We start from the raw sequence: 17,527 nt of genomic DNA, 5'->3' as shown, positions 1-17,527 counted from the left end.
GCTGCGGGAGGGGAAGAGAGAGACAGAGAGGAAGGAGGGGAGGTGGTGGAGAAGCAAACAGGCGCCTCTCCTATGTGCCCTGGCCGGGAATCGAACCCGGGTCCCCTGCATGCCAGGCCGACGCTCTACCGCTAAGCCAACCCGCCAGGGCCTCCACCATCTTGAATTAATTGTTTTCAGGGGAAAAACAATAGATTCTTTTTATGTCTTTCATTGTATTATAAGCCAGAGAGTGTGTTATCTGTGGTCCTATTTTGGGTAACATGATACAGAGGGTGGTGTTGGGGGACAAGGGTGCAAAAGGAAGTTTTGTACAAAGGCAAGCTGTAGCTCCTGCCTAGTGCTGGATTTTGCTTATAATTGTGGAAGTCTAGGCAAGAGTGAAAGCAGGAAAGTACAATTACTTAAATTTCTGACTTCGTTTTGTGCCCAACTCCAGGCCTTTAGCAGAGCTCACCGTATTGGGCAGAATAAGAAGGTGATGATCTATCGGTTTGTGACCCGTGCGTCAGTGGAGGAGCGTATCACTCAGGTGGCAAAAAAGAAGATGATGCTGACTCATCTAGTGGTTCGGCCTGGCCTGGGCTCCAAGACTGGATCCATGTCCAAACAGGAGCTTGATGACATCCTCAAGTTTGGCACTGAGGAACTGTTCAAGGATGAAGCCACAGATGGAGGTGAGCAAGTCAGGAACTTGTTTTGGTGTGGGTTTGGCCTTTTTAGAGAGGGTACTTGGAGCTAGGGTGCTGTGGAATTTGCTCTTTTTACTGTAGCTGCTGAACCTGACTTTGGTGGTACGGACTCTTGACTCTTTTTAGGAGGAGACAATAAAGAGGGAGAGGATAGCAGTGTTATCCATTATGACGATAAGGCCATTGAACGACTTCTGGATCGTAACCAGGATGAGACTGAAGACACAGAATTACAGGGCATGAATGAATATTTGAGCTCATTCAAAGTTGCCCAGTATGTGGTGCGGGAAGAAGAAATGGGGGTGAGTATGAGTCCAAGACAGTGCTTTGCTTGATGATTGGTCCAAAAATTAGATCTGACACCAAGATGGTATTTGAGACAGGAGGAAAATATCTGTAGGCAAATTAGTACATTGATGAATGGATATTCATCTTTCCTTGAAAATTAATATTGTAACATATGACTAATTACATTTTCATCTTTGCCGTGCCTGTCAGGAAACCTACAGCCAAATTTCACACTCAAAACAGTTATATTAGCTCTTTATCTGATCTCATTTTCTTATGTATTTTATTAACCCTACAAATAAACTTTTGTTTGCTATTTCAAGTTTCTTCGGAGAAAAGACAGGAAATAAGGTACGTATCTAGACAACCTGTTTCCCTGTGCTTTTTGTAGTTCAAAAATTTTTTGATTGATTTTAAAGATTTATTTTTATTGATTTTAAAGAGAGGAGAGGAGGAAGGTGGGAAGGTGGGGAGGAGATGATCAGGAAGCATCAATTCATAGTTGCTTCTTCTGTGTGCCTTAACCAAGCAAGCCCGGGGCTTTAAAGTGGTAACCTCTGCCTTCCAGGTCAACACCTTATCCACTGCACCACCACAGGGTGAGCATATTTATTGATTTTAGGGAAAGAGGGAGAGGGAGAGAAACATCACTTTGTTGTTACACTTATTTATCCATTTTTTGGTTGATTTTTTTCTTTTTTAAAATTATTAAAATGAGAGGTGGGGAGGCAGAGAGACAGAGTCCTGCATGCTCCCTGACCTGGATCCACCTGGCAAGCCCCCTCTCGGGCGATGCTCTGCCCATTTGGGGCTGCTGCTCCGTTGCTTAGCAACTGAGCTATTTTATTTTAGCATCTGAGGTGAGGCCATGGTGCCGTCCCTCAGCGCCCAGGGCCAACTTGCTCGAATGAACCATGGCTGTCGGGAGGGTGGGGGTGGGGGAGAGAGAAAAGGGGGAGTTATAGAGAAGCAGAAGCAGATGGTCGCTTCTACTGTGTGCCCTGACTGGGAATCGAACCCAGGACTTTATACTCATGGTCAACATTCTACCACTGAGCAAACTAGCCAGGGCCCAAGTTGATTCTTGTATGTGCCCTGACAGGGAGATTAAACCCACAACCTTGGTGTATCGGGATGATGCTACCAACTGAGCTACCCTGCCAGGGCCTCCCTATGCTTTTTTTTTTTTTTTTTTAAGATTTTATTGATTCATTTTAGAGAGGGGAGAGAGAGAGAGATGGGGAAGGAGTAGGAAGCATCAACTCCCATATGCGCCTTGACCAGGCAAGCCCAGGGTTTTGAACCAGCGACCTCAGCATTCCAGGTCGATGCTTTATCCACTGTGCCACCACAGGGCAGGCCCTCCTTGTGCTTTTTTAAACATTAGAATTGTTGTTTTCCCTCTTTTTCATCTCCCTTTTCTTGGTCGTCTTAAGTAAAGAATAGAAAAATGCTAAAACAGTAATAACTTTTCCCCAAATGATAAAGTGGTGTTTAAGTGAAAAAATTGTTTTATCCTTTGGTCCTCTTTAAACCACTCAGTTCAGAGTTCTTTGCATCGACATAAGTTAATAGTGCTCTTTATCATCTTTTCTCATCCTTCCAACTCAGAAATAGCCCTCTTGCTGTGTTTTTCTGACATGTATTTATAGTTTTGTTCTGTTGTTTGTTTATTTTTTGTGACAGAGGGGGACAGATAGGGACAGACAGGAAGGGAGAGAGATGAGAAGCATCTATTCTTTGTTGTGGTACCTTATTTAGTTCATTGATTGCTTTCTCATATGTGCCTTGACTGGGGGACTACAGCAGAGCTAGTCACCTTGGGCTTCAAGCCAGTGACCTTTGGGCTCAAGCCAGTGACCATGGGGTCATGTCTATGATGCTGTGCTCAAGTGGAATGAACCCGCGCTCAAGCTGGTGACCCTGGGGTTTTGAACCTGGATCCTCTGTGTCCCAGTCTGATTCTCTATCTACTGAGCTACCGCCTGGTCAGGCTGTAGCTTTGTTTTTTAATGTGATGCTACTAATCTCAGTTATATATAACTGGTTGAAAAGTCTAACATAGGTTTCTAGACTAGATTCAATCAAATTGCCCTCCTGAATGCTCTACATTTCTGCCAGGGCAGTGACTACATATAGAAGTGATTGACTGGGCCAGCGCTTGCTAAGTGGTTGGAAAAGGAGGGGTGGTACTCTCGTTCCCTCCTATTGCTCTCTCTGCTAGGGATTACACAGGTGTACAGATGGCTCTCTTACTAGTGGCTGCAGTTGTTGTTTATAATATTTTAAAATTTTATTTTCTGAAAAGTAGTAATTCACACATGGGTCAGGATTCAAAAGATATAAATGTGTCTCTTCCACCCCTCTCTAGCTACCTAGTTCCCTCTCTAGGGACAACTGATGTGTTTAGTTCTTTGTGTATCTTTCTTTTTTTTTCCCCTGGTGTGACAGAGAGAGAGAGATAGGGACAGACAGACAGGAAGAGAGATGAGAAGCATTAGTTCTTTATTGTGGTACCTTAGTTATTTATTGATTGCTTTCTCATATGTGCCTTGACCGGGGGCCTACAGCAGATTGAGTGACCTCTTGCTCAGGCCAGCAACCTTGGGCTCAAGCTGGTGAGCTGTGCTCAAACTAGATGAGTCCGCTCTCAAGCCAGCGATCTCGGGGTTTCGAACCTGGGTCCCCTACCTCCCAGTCCGATGCTCTATCTACTGTGCCACCGCCTGGTCAGGCTGTATATCTTTCTTTCTTTATTTTTAGATTTTATTTATTCATTTTAGAGAGAGGAGACAGAGAAACAGAGACAGAGAGAGAAGGGAGGGAGGAGCAGAAAGCATCAACTCCCATATGTGCCTTGACCAGGGAAGCCCGGGGTTTCGAACCAGCGACCTCAGTGTTCCAGGTCGATGCTTTTACCCACTGTGCCACCGCAGGTCAGACTGTGTATCTTTCTTTAAAGAAAATTTTTTAAATTGAAGTGAGAGGTGGGGAGATAGACTCCCCTTGTGTGTCCAGACCAGAATCCACCTGGCAGCCCCTGTCAGGGGCTGATGCTCTGCCCATTTGGGGTCCATGCTTGCAGCCAGGCTATTTTTAGTACCTAAGGCAGAGGCTCCATGGAGCTATCCTTGGTGCCCAGGGCTAACGCACTCAAAATCAGTCAAGCCATGGCTGCAGCAGGGGAAGAGAGGGAGAGTAAAGGGGGAGGGGAGGAGAAGCAAATGGTCACTTCTTCTGTGTGCCCTGACTAGGAATTGAACCCGGGACTTCTACATGCCGGGTCAGTGTTCTACCACTGAGCCAATTGGCCAGGGCCTAAAAATGTTTTATGTACAACTGAGATCTAAGATGGCAGCAGAGTAGGTGGTGGTTACACTCCCAGAACCAGACTGGAGTTTATACATAATATTCTCTACCTCCTTGTTTACTTAATAAATCCTGAAAATATATTCTAAATCAGTGCATAAGAGCTCTACAACTTTTTTTTTTTTTGCATAGTATGTCTTTGTTTGGAAGAACCATTATTTATTTTTAAAAGTGGAGGTATAATTGACATATATCATAATGTCAGTTTTAGGTGTACAACATCATGATTTGATTATTTGTGTATACACTATTGTGAAATGATCCAGTAAGTCTAGTTAACATCTATCATCATGTATTTACAATTTCTTTTTCTCCTTTTCAGAACTTTTAACACCTACTCTATTGGCAACTTTCAAATGTATAATACAGCATCATTAATTATAGTCATCATGTAGTACGTTACATTCCCATGACTTATGTGTTTTATAATTGGAAGTTTGTACCTTTTGACCCCTTTACCTGTTTCTGCCAACCCCTAGTCCTCAACATGTATTTAGTTTAATAGTGAGGGATATCTAGATTCTCCCTTTTTTTTCTCAGTGAGAGGAGGGGAAATAGGGAGACAGACTTTCACATGCGCCCTCACCAGATCCACCCAACAACCTCTGTCTGGGGTTGATGCTCAAATCAACTGAGCTATTTTTAGTGCCTGAGGCTGATGCCAGGACCAGCTGAGCTATCCTCAGCACCTGGGGCTGATGCTTGAACCAGTTGAGTCACTGGATGTGAGAGAAGAAGAGGGAGGGAGAGAGAGAAGCAGATGGTTGCTTCTCAGTCTCACGTGTGCCCTGACTGGGACTCAAACCCAGGACATCCATATGCCGGATCGATTTATGCACTGAGCCAGTTGGTTGGGGCCTTAAGTTGTCTTTAATATTAATGCTATTAGCAGCAAGGGATTTGGAATGAGATAGTGGTCCTGAAATGTCTGAAAAAATGTAACAAGAGGAGCATAAAGATTACAGGACAATAAGATGATATATGTAACTTTTATTGTTTTTTTTTTCTATACAGTTTATAATCTTTTATGAAATTCAGAAGAACAGAATGGCCCTTCTACTTTTATCTGTTAGGAAAATTTTTTGCAGGGTTTCAGAACTGGCTCCATTCTGCCTTGCTAAGGCTCTAACCTCTCTTTTATACATTTGCTTTCTCCCACCTGTGTGTCAGTAAAAAGGTAGAAGAAAGCACACTATCTCTTCTCTTCCTCTGTCTCTTGTGATAACGGCTCCATCCCATGTTTTCTTTTAGTTATGTTGACTGCTGATGTATATATAATTATGAAGAGCTACACTGCGTCGATTCATTTTCTTTTAAGCCCTCCTTAGGTCCAAGCAGGAAAACCAGGAAATTCAGAATTCAGTTATAAAAAGGAGCTAGCAGAATGGGAACTGTGAGGACCAGGGGTAGCTGGTGGTGCTGACTTCAGCACCCCTGAGTCCTGGCCCTCCCTCTGTCCCAGGAGGAAGAGGAGGTAGAACGGGAAATCATAAAACAGGAAGAAAGTGTGGATCCCGACTACTGGGAGAAATTGCTGCGGCACCATTATGAGCAGCAGCAAGAAGATTTGGCCCGAAATCTGGGCAAAGGAAAAAGAATCCGTAAACAGGTCAACTACAATGATGGCTCACAGGAGGACCGAGGTGTGTGTGGCCGGCCCCGCCCCCCACCCATGGGCCGTTCCACTAGAGCAGTGGGCCCCGCTCATCTGCCCTCTCTCCCTCCAGATTGGCAGGACGACCAGTCCGACAACCAGTCCGATTATTCAGTGGCCTCAGAGGAAGGTGATGAAGACTTTGATGAACGTTCAGAAGGTGAGGGCTATCCCTTTCTGCTGGTTGTTTAAATATTGCTTTACCTAATATCCTTAACAGTGTCACTCATGCATTGTTTTCTTCTTACAGCTCCCCGCAGGCCCAGTCGCAAGGGCCTGCGGAATGATAAAGATAAGCCATTGCCTCCTCTGTTGGCCCGTGTTGGTGGGAATATTGAAGTAAGTGCCATATGATTGTAAGGCAGGGTGGGTGAGTGCTGATAATTGGGTCTTTGGTAGAGTAAGACCTGCTCTCTCTCACCTAGGTTTCTTCTCCCATTAGGTACTTGGTTTTAATGCTCGGCAGCGAAAAGCTTTTCTTAATGCAATTATGCGATACGGGATGCCACCTCAGGATGCTTTTACCACTCAGTGGCTTGTGAGAGATCTGCGAGGCAAATCAGAGAAAGAGTTCAAGTAAGTTGAGAGATGGAATAGGACTGATGTAGAGCAGTGGCTTCTAATCTCTGGTCATTCTGTTGCACCAGTCCAGGATGTGCAGAGGACTGCTTCCTCTGATGAAATTGCTAGGCTAAGTTCTTAGTGATAGGGTCTCTGGAAGAGAACCTGGGGCATGGTGTGGGGTCTGGAGACCAGCCATTACTATGATGGTGGGCTTTACCCCATAGTTGTCTGGGATAATACCTAACTTGGGTAAGGAAAGAATCTGATCTAGGAGTTGGCATAATTGCTATTTAACTAATTTCTCTACTTCTTCACAACAGGGCTTACGTCTCTCTTTTTATGCGGCATTTATGTGAGCCAGGAGCAGATGGGGCTGAGACCTTTGCTGATGGTGTCCCCCGAGAAGGCCTGTCTCGCCAGCATGTCCTTACTAGGATTGGTGTCATGTCCTTGATTCGCAAGAAGGTGAGCCCTGAGACTCTCCATTCTTCAGGGTTTCTAAGGGAAACTGGAGGGCCTTAGGAAAGGAGCCTAGAATTGGAATTGGATCTTCAACATCTCCTCCCATTGCTCTAGGTTCAGGAATTTGAGCATGTTAATGGGCGCTGGAGTATGCCTGAACTTGCTGAAGTAGAGGAAAACAAGAAAATGTCCCAGCCGGGGTCACCTTCTCCAAAGACACCTACACCCTCAACTCCAGGGGACACACAACCTAATACTCCTGCACCTGTCCCACCTGCTGGTAAGTCTGCCTTTACTTTCATTTCTGTCTCTCCTTGTCCTGGCCTATGCTCTCTATGCTCCCCTGTGTTCAGTCGTAACAGGGGAGTCTGGCAGGACACACAGCAATCTCCTCTCAGTTTAGGAGGGCCGTCCTCAGTAAGGGCTGGCTCTTAAAGGCACGAGAGGACATTTTAAGATGAGATGCTGAGAAAGTATGACCTTCTTTCTGATCTAGGACCTTCTTCCTAATCAGTTTTCTTCTATTGGTTGCAGAGGATGGGATAAAAATAGAGGAAAATAGCCTCAAAGAGGAAGAGAGTACAGAAGGAGAAAAGGAGGTTAAATCTGCAGCCCCTGAGACCACCACTGAGGTGAGAGATGGGTGGCTGGATGCTATACTGAAGGCAGATGGGTATACGCGCTATTCCTTTTGGGTTCCAGCCTGTCTGCTTCAACTTCTGTTCTTTTTCCTTTGCAGTGTACACAGCCCCCTGCCCCTGCTTCAGAGGATGAAAAAGTCCTTGTTGAACCTCCTGAGGGAGAGGAGAAAGTAGAAAAGGCAGAGGTGAAGGAGAGGACAGAGGAACCTATGGAGACAGAGTCCAAAGGTATCCACATTTTCTTTTTTTTTTTTTTGTATTTTTCTGAGGTTGGAAACGGGGAGGCAGTCAGACTCCTGCATGCGCCCGACCAGGATCCATCCGGCATGCCCACCAGGGAGCGATGCTCTGCCACAATCAGAGCCATTCTAACACCTGAGGCAGAGGCCACAGAGCCATCCTCAGCGCCCGGTCAAACTTTGCTCCAATGGAGCCTTGGCTGCGGGAGGGGAAGAGAGAGACAGAAGGGGAGGGGTGGAGAAGCAGATGGGTACTTCTCCTGTGTGCCCTGGCTGGGAATCGAACCCGGGACTCCCGCATGCCAGGCCGACGCTCTACCACTGAGCCAACTGGCCAGGGCCGCAAAGGTATCCACATTTTCAAGCACTACAGATTCCTGTGTAAACCAGCTGCTCTTGGGCTTCCAGCCAAGCTGTAGAGACGTCAGGAGGAAATAACATACTGGAGAATCCTGTACCCTCGTTTTAAACTGTGGTTGTCCTCCCTCCTTAAGACATCTTTTAAGACTTTAATCATAAAGATTTCAGTTTAGGGTTGTTGCAGTTTGATGTGGTGTGGAACAGAGAGGTTAGTGTTCTTTAGATACACTCTTACTGCAGTCTGTTTCCTCCAGGTGCTGCTGATGTGGAGAAGGTGGAGGAGAAGTCAGCAATAGATCTGACCCCCATTGTGGTGGAGGACAAAGGTGGGTATTTGAAGAAGCTTATTGTGATTTAGAAGGACTCTAAAAGTAGAAGCAAGGACTTTATCTCTGGGATACTCCCCCATCCCTTCCATCCCCAGCCTTCCTATCCACAGCCATGTAGCCATTGTCTCAAGACTATTTTGTCCCCACATTTAACTGTCATTGGGCCAGTAGTACCTTTCTGGATTTGAGGAACACCTGTGTGGAGAAAGGGTGGAGGTAGATGGTATCTTGTAGCACATAATGCTGTGGATAAGGCTGCAGTGTCTGGAGCTAACATTTTCTTCTGTGTGTCCTGTAGAAGAGAAGAAAGAAGAAGAGGAGAAAAAAGAGGTGATGCTTCAGAATGGAGAGACCCCTAAAGACCTAAATGAGGAGAAGCAGAAAAAAAATATTAAACAGCGTTTCATGTTCAACATTGCAGATGGTGGTTTTACTGGTATGGAAATGAAGGGCCCACTGGGGTTAGAAGGATCTGAGGTGAAATTAGGGTTGTTAAAAAACACGGTGCAGAGACTTCTACTAGATGAGGGAATGCAAGGCTGATTGCATACTCCTCTGGGTTCCATGTAATAAAGCCATAGGCATACTATTAAAATGGTATCAGGTAGACAGGAATAAATAGCATTTTGAATTCTCACAGGTGTTTGCCTTCTTTTTTCTCTTTAACCTTCCCTAAATTTCTCTTTAGAATTGCACTCCCTTTGGCAGAATGAGGAGCGGGCAGCCACAGTCACCAAGAAGACTTATGAGATCTGGCATCGACGGCATGACTACTGGCTGCTGGCTGGTATCATAAAGTATCCTTTGCTTGAGTCTGGCTTGTGATTCTTGGTGAAAGTTCCTGTGAAGGTTATACAGATTGAGGGTCTTACTTTCCTTGTTTTGTTTTTCCTGAGCAATTTTCCAATAGCCATGGCTATGCTCGATGGCAGGACATCCAGAATGACCCACGCTATGCCATCCTCAATGAGCCTTTCAAGGGTGAAATGAACCGTGGCAATTTCTTAGAGATCAAGAATAAGTTTCTAGCACGAAGGTTCAAGGTGAGCAGGATGGGGAGGAATACTGTGTAGAAGTGAAGCCCTTAAAGTCCAGAAGGGACTGCAAAGGAAGGAGTCTGTTTATTCAGCCATACTATTTATTGTGTTCTCTTGTGTACTTTAATTTTTCATGTTCTGTAAAAGGCTTTGTTCTCAAGTATCTTCAATATTAAAGATCAAGACAAATAGACTTGAAAATTAACCAGCTGTTTAGGGCCTGAGGAGGATTATGTCTAATGAATGACACAGACTCTAGTACAGTGGGTGTGCTTGGGGAACACTGTAGGTGGGAGTGTTCAGAAAAAATGCAGAGGTGGATTGAATTGGATCTCTGAGGGCTGGCAGTGGGCTGGCAGTACCTTTTTGTGGGTCTGAGAGTACCTGTATGGATGAGGGATTTAGTGGATGCAAAAAGGAGATGCAAAGGTAGAACTCTATTTTCAGAAACACTAGGTCTTAGAAGCCCACGGCCGAAGGGAGTCTTACTCAGAAATTCAGCAAGTTTGGCCTGACTGGGCGGTGGTGCAGCAGGTAGAGTTATCAACCTGGGATGCCGAGGACCCAGGTTCGGAACCCCAAGCTTGCCAGCTTGAGTACGGGCTCATCTGTCTTGAGCGTGGTCACTGGCTTTAGCCCAAAGGTTGCTGGCTGGAGCCAAGGTTGTTGGCTTGAGCAAGGGGTCACTGGCACAGTTGTAGCCCCCCTGGTCAAGGAACATAAGAGAAAGCAGTCAATGAACAACTAAGGTGCTGCAATGAAGAATTTGATGCTTCTCATCTCTTTCCTTTCTGTCTGTCTATCCCTCTCTCTGTCTCTCTCTCTTAAAAAGAAAAAGAAGGAAAGAAAAATTTAGCAAGTATATATTGAGGGCACCTTGTTGTCAGAACATCAAAATGGGAAAAGGGGGTGCTGTGACGATAAGACATGTGGCTCTAAAAGCCAGGTACACTCGGGGGAGTAAGAAATGTACACTAATAAACCTTCAAACATTTTGTGTCAAGCAATGAAGAGCATAGGATACAAAGATAAATAAGGCATAGTGCCTGTTCTCAAGAAGCCTTCAGTTTAAAGTAGATGCACATGTATGATTAAATGAGTGCCATTCTGGATATTGGGAGGGAGACTGCTGAATCTATAAGAAAAGTTCTCTAGTGTGAATTTAGGGGAACAGGGAGAGAGGTCACAAATGGCTGCATGGGGAAGGTGGCATTGGAATTAAGTTTGTTTGTTTTTTTCATTTTTCCGAAGCTGGAAACGCGGAGGCAGTCAGATAGACTCCCGCATGTGCCCAACCGGGATCCACCTGGCATGCCCACCAGGGGGCGATGCTTTGCCCCTCTGGGGCTTAGCTCTGTTGCGTCCAGAGCCATTCTAGCGCCTGAGGCAGAGGCCACAGAGCCATCCCCAGTGCCCGGGCCATCTTTGCTCCAATGGAGCCTCACTGCGGGAAGGGAAGAGAGAGACAGAGAGGAAGGAGAGGGAGAGGGGTGGAGAAGCAAGTGGGCGCCTCTCCTGTGTGCCCTGGCCGGAATCGAACCCGGGACTCCTGCACGCCGGGCCAACGCTCTACTGCTGAGCCAACCGGCCTGGGTCTGTTTTTTTGTTTTTTTTTTTAAATATTTATTTATTCATTTTTAGAGGGGGGGGGGAGAGAGAGAAAGAGAAAGAGAAGGGGGAGGAGCAGGAAGCATCAACTCCCATATGTGCCTTGACCAGGCAAGCCCAGGGCTTTGAACCGGCGACCTCAGCATTTTGGGTCGCCGCTTTATCCTCTGCGCCACCACAGGTCAGGCAGAATTAAGTTTTGATGAATGTAATGGAGATTGATGGATAGAAACAAAAGATAGTTTGAACTAAAAGCGATTAGATTGGGAAAGACATGCTACAGAGCTTAGGGTGTTTGGAAACAGCAAACTAGCCCAGTTGTGTTACAGAAAACACTTGGTGGGAGCTAGTTTAGAGACAGAGGTAAGGGCTAGAGGTCAATAGGTGGTTTTTGGCAGCTGATAAGAGAATATGGACTTTACTCTATAGTTAATGGGTAGCCATTGAAACTTTGTGAAGAGTTTTGATATGACCAAGGGAAATGGAAACAACATTCATGAAATTAGAGGTATATATATATTCATGAATAATCATGAGGTAGTTAGGAAGGGCTGGGCTGTGATGTGATGCTGGTTGTGGAAAATGAAAAGGATTAGGTAAAGGAAATAAAACACTAAAGGATTTATGGAATTAACTGATTGCAGGGCTCATCAAACTTTTTTTGTTAAAGGGCTAGATAGTAACTATTTCAGGCTTTGTGGGACATATGGTTTCTGTTGGCAAATACTCATCTGTTGTAATGTGAAAACAGCCATAGTAGTATGAAAGAGCCAAATTAAGTATGAATGTGTTTCAATAGAACTTTCTCAACACTCAAATTTGAACTTTATATAATTTTTATGAAGTGCCATAAACTTCTTTTGACTCTTTTTCAAACCATTTGAAAAATGTAAAAACCACCTGACCTGTGGTGGCACGGTGGATAAAGTGATGACCTGGAATGCTTGAGGTCACTGGTTCAAAACCCTGGGCTTGCCCCAGTCAAGACACATATGAGAATGAAGTACAAGTTGATGCTTCCTGCTCCTCCCCTAACCTTTCTCTCTCCCTGTCCTCTCTCTCCCCTCTCAAATCCATAAATACAATCTTTAAAAAAAGTCAAATACCATTCTTAGCTCTTGGGCCATATAAAAACAGTCAGCAGGCCAGCTTTGGCCCCCAGGCCATAGTATGCTGATCTCTGACTTACTGGATTTGAGATGCAAAGTAGTAAGACTCCAGAAAGAACTGGAGTTTTGAGTCTGAATCACTGAGAAAATTACATTATCATTGGCAAATCAGGGAAGTGAAAAGAGCGAACAGTTTGTAGAAAAGAGTAAGTGTAGTTTTAGGCAAGTCCTTTGGTTTGTCTCACAAATAAATAACCCTCCTACTACCTCCACCACTATAAATAAGTGGGATCAAAGAGTGACCATCCATACATGAGTGGAATCAGAACAATCAGTGCTTGAGCTACAGGTTTCAAAAGCATCAGAACATTTGCATGTAGATTCTGGCTGACCTAGGAGAGATTCTCTGTGGAGAATTCTTTGTAAGAATAGCAGCAAGCTGAGGGCTGATCCTGGAGTAAGGTCATAGTTTGAGGCAAGAGGAAGGAGTTGATGAATATATGGATTGGAAGTGGCTGCCTGGTCTGGAGGTAAATTAGTAGGCTCTGATGGAACCAGATCTTGTGGAAGAAATAATAGTCCATTATCTTTGTACTGTCCTTTTTCCTGATCTCTAAAGGATTTTCTTTAAGAACCAATGTATACTTGAGCAAATTAAGTCTCATAACTTCTGAGTCAACAGTCTGTCTCCTGGAAATATATTTCAAACAGCTTTTTACACAGGTCCATCAGGCGACAGGTACAAGAGTTTGTTGGCAGTATGATTTTTGGTGTTGGGCCTGGAGGAACCTAGATGTTCAGAATTGGGAGTGTGGATAGATAAAATGTGATTTACATCCTGGAGTGCTAAGCAACATTTAGAAGCAACAAAGTGCATATAACAACATAAATAAACCTTTTGAGAAGATATGTAGTGGGATAAGGAAGAAAAACATTTTATATATACAGAATGCCATTCTGCAAACTAGAAATGTGCACATGAAACAATACTCAGTCTTCAAGAACACTCACAAAAAGACACACAGTAAGTATATTAGAAGGGTTATTTATTGATGAAGGAAATGAAGGGAGGAGTAGATAGGGAGACAAAGGAAACAACAAAAATAAATTTAAAGAGTAAAACAATTTAAATGATATGATATGGTAGGTATATCCATGGAATGGACTACTATGCAACCATTAAGAGTCATCTTTTGACCCTGGCCGGTTGGCTCAGCGGTAGAGCGTCGGCCTAGCGTGCGGAGGACCCGGGTTCGATTCCCGGCCAGGGCACACAGGAGAAGCGCCCATTTGCTTCTCCACCCCTCCGCCGCACTTTCCTCTCTGTCTCTCTCTTCCCCTCCCACAGCCAAGGCTCCATTGGAGCAAAGATGGCCCGGGCGCGCTGGGGATGGCTCTGTGGCCTCTGCCCCAGGCGCTAGAGTGGCTCTGGTCGCAATATGGCGACGCCCAGGATGGGCAGAGCATCGCCCCCTGGTGGGCAGAGCGTCGCCCCATGGTGGGCGTGCCGGGTGGATCCCGGTCGGGCGCATGCGGGAGTCTGTCTGACTGTCTCTCCCCGTTTCCAGCTTCAGAAAAATGAAAAATGAAAAAAAAAAAAAAAAAAAAAAAAAAAAAAAAGAGTCATCTTTTGCCCTGGCCGGTTGGCTCAGTGGTAGAGCGTCGACCTGGTGTGCAGGAGTCCCGGGTTCGATACCTGGCCAGGGCACACAGGAGAAGCGCCCATCTGCTTCTCCACCCCTCCCCCTCTCCTTCCTCTCTGTCTCTCTCTTCCCCTCCCACAGCCAAGGCTCCATTGGAGCAAAGTTGGCCGGGGCGCTGAGGATGGATCCGTGGCCTCCACCTCAGTTGCTAGAATGGCTCCGGCTACAGTAAAGCAACGCCCCAGATGGGCAGAGCATCGCCCCCTGGTGGGTGTGCTGGGTGGATGTCGGTTGGGTGCATGCGGGAGTCTGTCTGACTGCCTCCCCGCTTCTAACTTCAGAAAAATACAAAAGGAAAAAAAAATAAACAAAAATAAAAAAAAGAATTGTACAACTGAAACTTACATAATTTTATTAACCAATGTTACCCCAATAAATTCAATGAAAAAAAAATAAGACACTCTGGTGGAGAAGGGCCTGGACTGCTGAGTCAATCTGCCTGGGTTCAAATCCCAAGTTTGCTACTTACTTGCTGTGTGACTTTGGGCAGGTGATTTAACTTGTTGGGGCCTCAGTTTCCTCATGTGTAAAATAAGGATGATAACAGTATCTAACACTCAGGACTAGTGTGAGATTCAACTGAGTTAATATATGTTACATGTTTAGAATGGCAGTCAGCATAAATTATATGTTTGCTGTTATTCTAGCTCCTTAGTTTCATTTTTGTTTATTTATTGACTTTAAAGAAAGGAGGAAAGCGAGAAAAACATCGATTTTGTTGTTCCACTTATTTATGCATTTGTTGATTGACTCCTGTATGTATCTTGACCAGGGATTGAACCTGCAATCTTGGCATATAAAAAGGATGCTCTAACCAGTTGACTTCCCGGCCAGAGCCTGTCTGCCTCATTCATTTAAAGCTTAAAGTCACTGTCATCTGTATTCCCTCATGTCTCATCCTGGATCCCATTGCCTTGGAAAGAGGGAGAAAAATATGTAGGGGGTGGAATTATCTAAAGACAGTGAGGAGCCCTGGCCGGTTGGCTCAGTGGTAGAGCGTCGGCCTGGCATGCAGGAGTCCCGGGTTCGATTCCCAGCCAGGGCACACAGGAGAAGCGCCCATCTGCTTCTCCACCCCTCCCCCTCTCCTTCCTCTCTGTCTCTCTCTTCCCCTCCTGTAGCCGAGGCTCCAGTGGAGCAAAGTTGGCCCGGGCACTGAGGATGGCTCTGTGGCCTCTGCCTCAGGCGCTAGAATGGCTCTGGTTGCAACAGAGCGAGGCCCCAGATGGGAAGAGCATCGTCCCCTGATGGGCATGCCGGGTGGATCCCGGTCAGGCACATGTGGGAGTCTGTCTGACTGCCTCCCTGTTTCCAACTTCAGAAAAATAAAAAAAAATTAAAAAAAAGAGTCATCTTTTATAAAGTGCAGTTAATAGAAAGGAAGATGCTTACTATGTAACTTTGAGTGAAAACAAATATATACATACATAATTTCAACTTTGTACAAAATAAAGAAAAACTTCAGAAAGTTAACAGTATCTCTAGGAGGTAGAATTATTTGTGAATTTAACTCTTCATACATTCTGTATATTCTAAATTGAGTGTATATTGTTTTTGTATAACAGTGAATCAATAAAGGGTAATGAATTTTAATAACATATATCTTTAAAAGGAAGTAAAAAAAATAATAATACAGGCTTGACCTGTGGTGGCTCAGTGTTTAAGTGTCTACCTGGAATACTGAGGTCACTGGTTCAGAATCCTGGGCTTGCCTGGTCAAGGCACATATGGGAGTTGATGCTTCCTGAATAAATTAAAAAAATTAAAAAATAATAACAATGGTGAATTGCTTGGGTGTGGGTGAGCAGTCTATAAAATTGTTAGAGGTTCAGAGAGGCCCATCAGTTAAGCAAAGTAAGTGTCAATTGAACTCCCATCTTCTCTTTCTCCCTTGTCCAGCTCTTAGAACAAGCCCTGGTGATTGAGGAACAGCTGCGGCGGGCAGCTTACCTGAACATGTCAGAGGACCCCTCTCACCCTTCCATGGCCCTAAACACCCGCTTTGCTGAGGTGGAATGTTTGGCGGAGAGTCATCAGCACCTGTCCAAGGAGTCAATGGCAGGAAACAAGCCTGCCAATGCGGTCCTGCACAAAGGTAGCCAGTGGCTCCCCTGCCTCCTGCTGATTTGAGTCCTTCCTCCTCAGCCCTTCCCCAACATACATTTACTTCTTGTTTCCAAAACCGTTTTCAGAGCCCCTTTGTCTGGGAGCTTAGGGTGTGCTGGGGATCTGTGCCTTCCTCCTTGGGAAGCTGTTATCTTAGAGGCAATCAAGGACAGTAAATCTTTGCCTCTTTTAACTCTAATATATTCAAGTTCTTGGGGGTGGAAAGCAAAGCAGAATAAAATACAGTGTAATTTGGGATACTTTAGAGGTAACTTCAGGCGACTTAAGATCCTGTCAAATTCTAGATCCCTTTCAACATTTTGTTTTGAATTAAAGTTAAACATTGTGAGGAGGGTGGGGGGAAAAATGAGGAAAGGAAGGTTGTTAAAAAGGAGAGGGAGGCCCTGGCCGGTTGGCTCAGTGGTAGAGCGTCGGCCTGGCATGCAGAGGTCCCGGGTTTGATTCCTGGCCAGGGCACACAGGAGAAGCGCCCATCTGCTTCTCCACCCCTCCCCCTCTCCTTCCTCTCTGTCTCTCTCTTCCCCTCCTGCAGCCGAGGCTCCAGTGGAGCAAAGATGGCCCGGGCGCTGGGGATGGCTCCTTGGCCACTGCCCCAGGCGCTAGAGTGGCTCTGGTCGCAGCAGAGCATCGCCCCCTGGTGGGCGTGCTGGGTGGATCCCGGTTGGGAGCATGCGGGAGTCTGTCTGACTGTCTCTCCCGATTTCCAGCTTCAGAAAAATACAAAAAAAAAAAAAAGGAGAGGGAGCCTGACCTGTGGTGGCGCAGTGGATCAAGCATTGACCTGGAACGCTGAGGTCGCTGGTTCAAAACCCTGGGCTTGCCTGGTCAAGGCAGATATGGGAGTTGATGCTTCCTGCTCCTCCCCCTCTTCTCTCTCTCTCTCTCATCTCTAAAATGAATAAATAAATAAAAATAATTTTTAAAAAAAGGAGAGGGAGACAGCTCCAAAAGATGGAGAGGAAAGATAACGAGAAAAGGAAACAATAGTAATAGAGACAACAGAGAGCAAAGGACAGTGAGGGTTAGGTGATCTTAAAAGGCATAGATAAAAAATAGTCATGAGGACATAAAATATAGCATAAGGAATATAGTCAACAGTATTGTAATAACTGATGTCAGATGGTTACTAGGCTTTACCACTTTGTAAAGTATAATAAGATTGTCAAATTACTATGCTGCACCCCTAAAACTAATATAAAATAATATTGAATGGCAAGTGTAGTTGAAAAAACAATTTTTTTTTATTTTTATTTTTTTTTTTACAGAGACAGAGTGAGTCAGAGAGAGGGATAGACAGGGACAGAGAGACAGGAATGGAGAGAGATGAGAAGCATCAATCATTAGT

General features: G+C 45.1%; 1 protein-coding gene and 1 non-coding gene across 9 annotated transcripts in view; both read left to right on the top strand.

The window, feature by feature from the left end:
- The window catches only part of CHD4 (chromodomain helicase DNA binding protein 4), a 37,553-nt gene that overhangs the window by 17,950 nt on the left and 2,076 nt on the right, over positions 1–17,527 (top strand). For 3 of the 8 annotated variants that reach the window (XM_066357933.1, XM_066357936.1, XM_066357930.1), the window contains exons 24-38: positions 440–677; positions 819–994; positions 5,812–5,992; positions 6,077–6,163; positions 6,254–6,342; positions 6,446–6,579; positions 6,888–7,032; positions 7,144–7,309; positions 7,564–7,661; positions 7,769–7,898; positions 8,524–8,595; positions 8,897–9,034; positions 9,287–9,395; positions 9,509–9,641; positions 15,955–16,153. In XM_066357933.1, coding sequence (XP_066214030.1) covers positions 440–677; positions 819–994; positions 5,812–5,992; positions 6,077–6,163; positions 6,254–6,342; positions 6,446–6,579; positions 6,888–7,032; positions 7,144–7,309; positions 7,564–7,661; positions 7,769–7,898; positions 8,524–8,595; positions 8,897–9,034; positions 9,287–9,395; positions 9,509–9,641; positions 15,955–16,153 — 2,095 coding nt within the window. Of the gene's footprint in view, positions 1–439; positions 678–818; positions 995–5,811; positions 6,164–6,253; positions 6,343–6,445; positions 6,580–6,887; positions 7,033–7,143; positions 7,310–7,563; positions 7,662–7,768; positions 7,899–8,523; positions 8,596–8,896; positions 9,035–9,286; positions 9,396–9,508; positions 9,642–15,954; positions 16,154–17,527 lie in introns of all 8 variants that reach the window. The other 5 variants (XM_066357935.1, XM_066357931.1, XM_066357932.1 and 2 more) reach the window with 4 other exon arrangements.
- LOC136389934 (small Cajal body-specific RNA 11) lies at positions 7,344–7,481 on the top strand. The gene has a single exon (XR_010748476.1). It is a non-coding gene; the product is annotated as a small Cajal body-specific RNA 11 (non-coding RNA).

The sequence above is a fragment of the Saccopteryx leptura genome, chromosome 1 (assembly GCF_036850995.1).
Source record: "Saccopteryx leptura isolate mSacLep1 chromosome 1, mSacLep1_pri_phased_curated, whole genome shotgun sequence".
Classification (NCBI taxonomy): domain Eukaryota; kingdom Metazoa; phylum Chordata; class Mammalia; order Chiroptera; family Emballonuridae; genus Saccopteryx; species Saccopteryx leptura.
The sequence above is the reverse complement of the archived record's forward strand: the minus strand, read 5'-3'. Positions and strand labels throughout refer to the sequence as shown.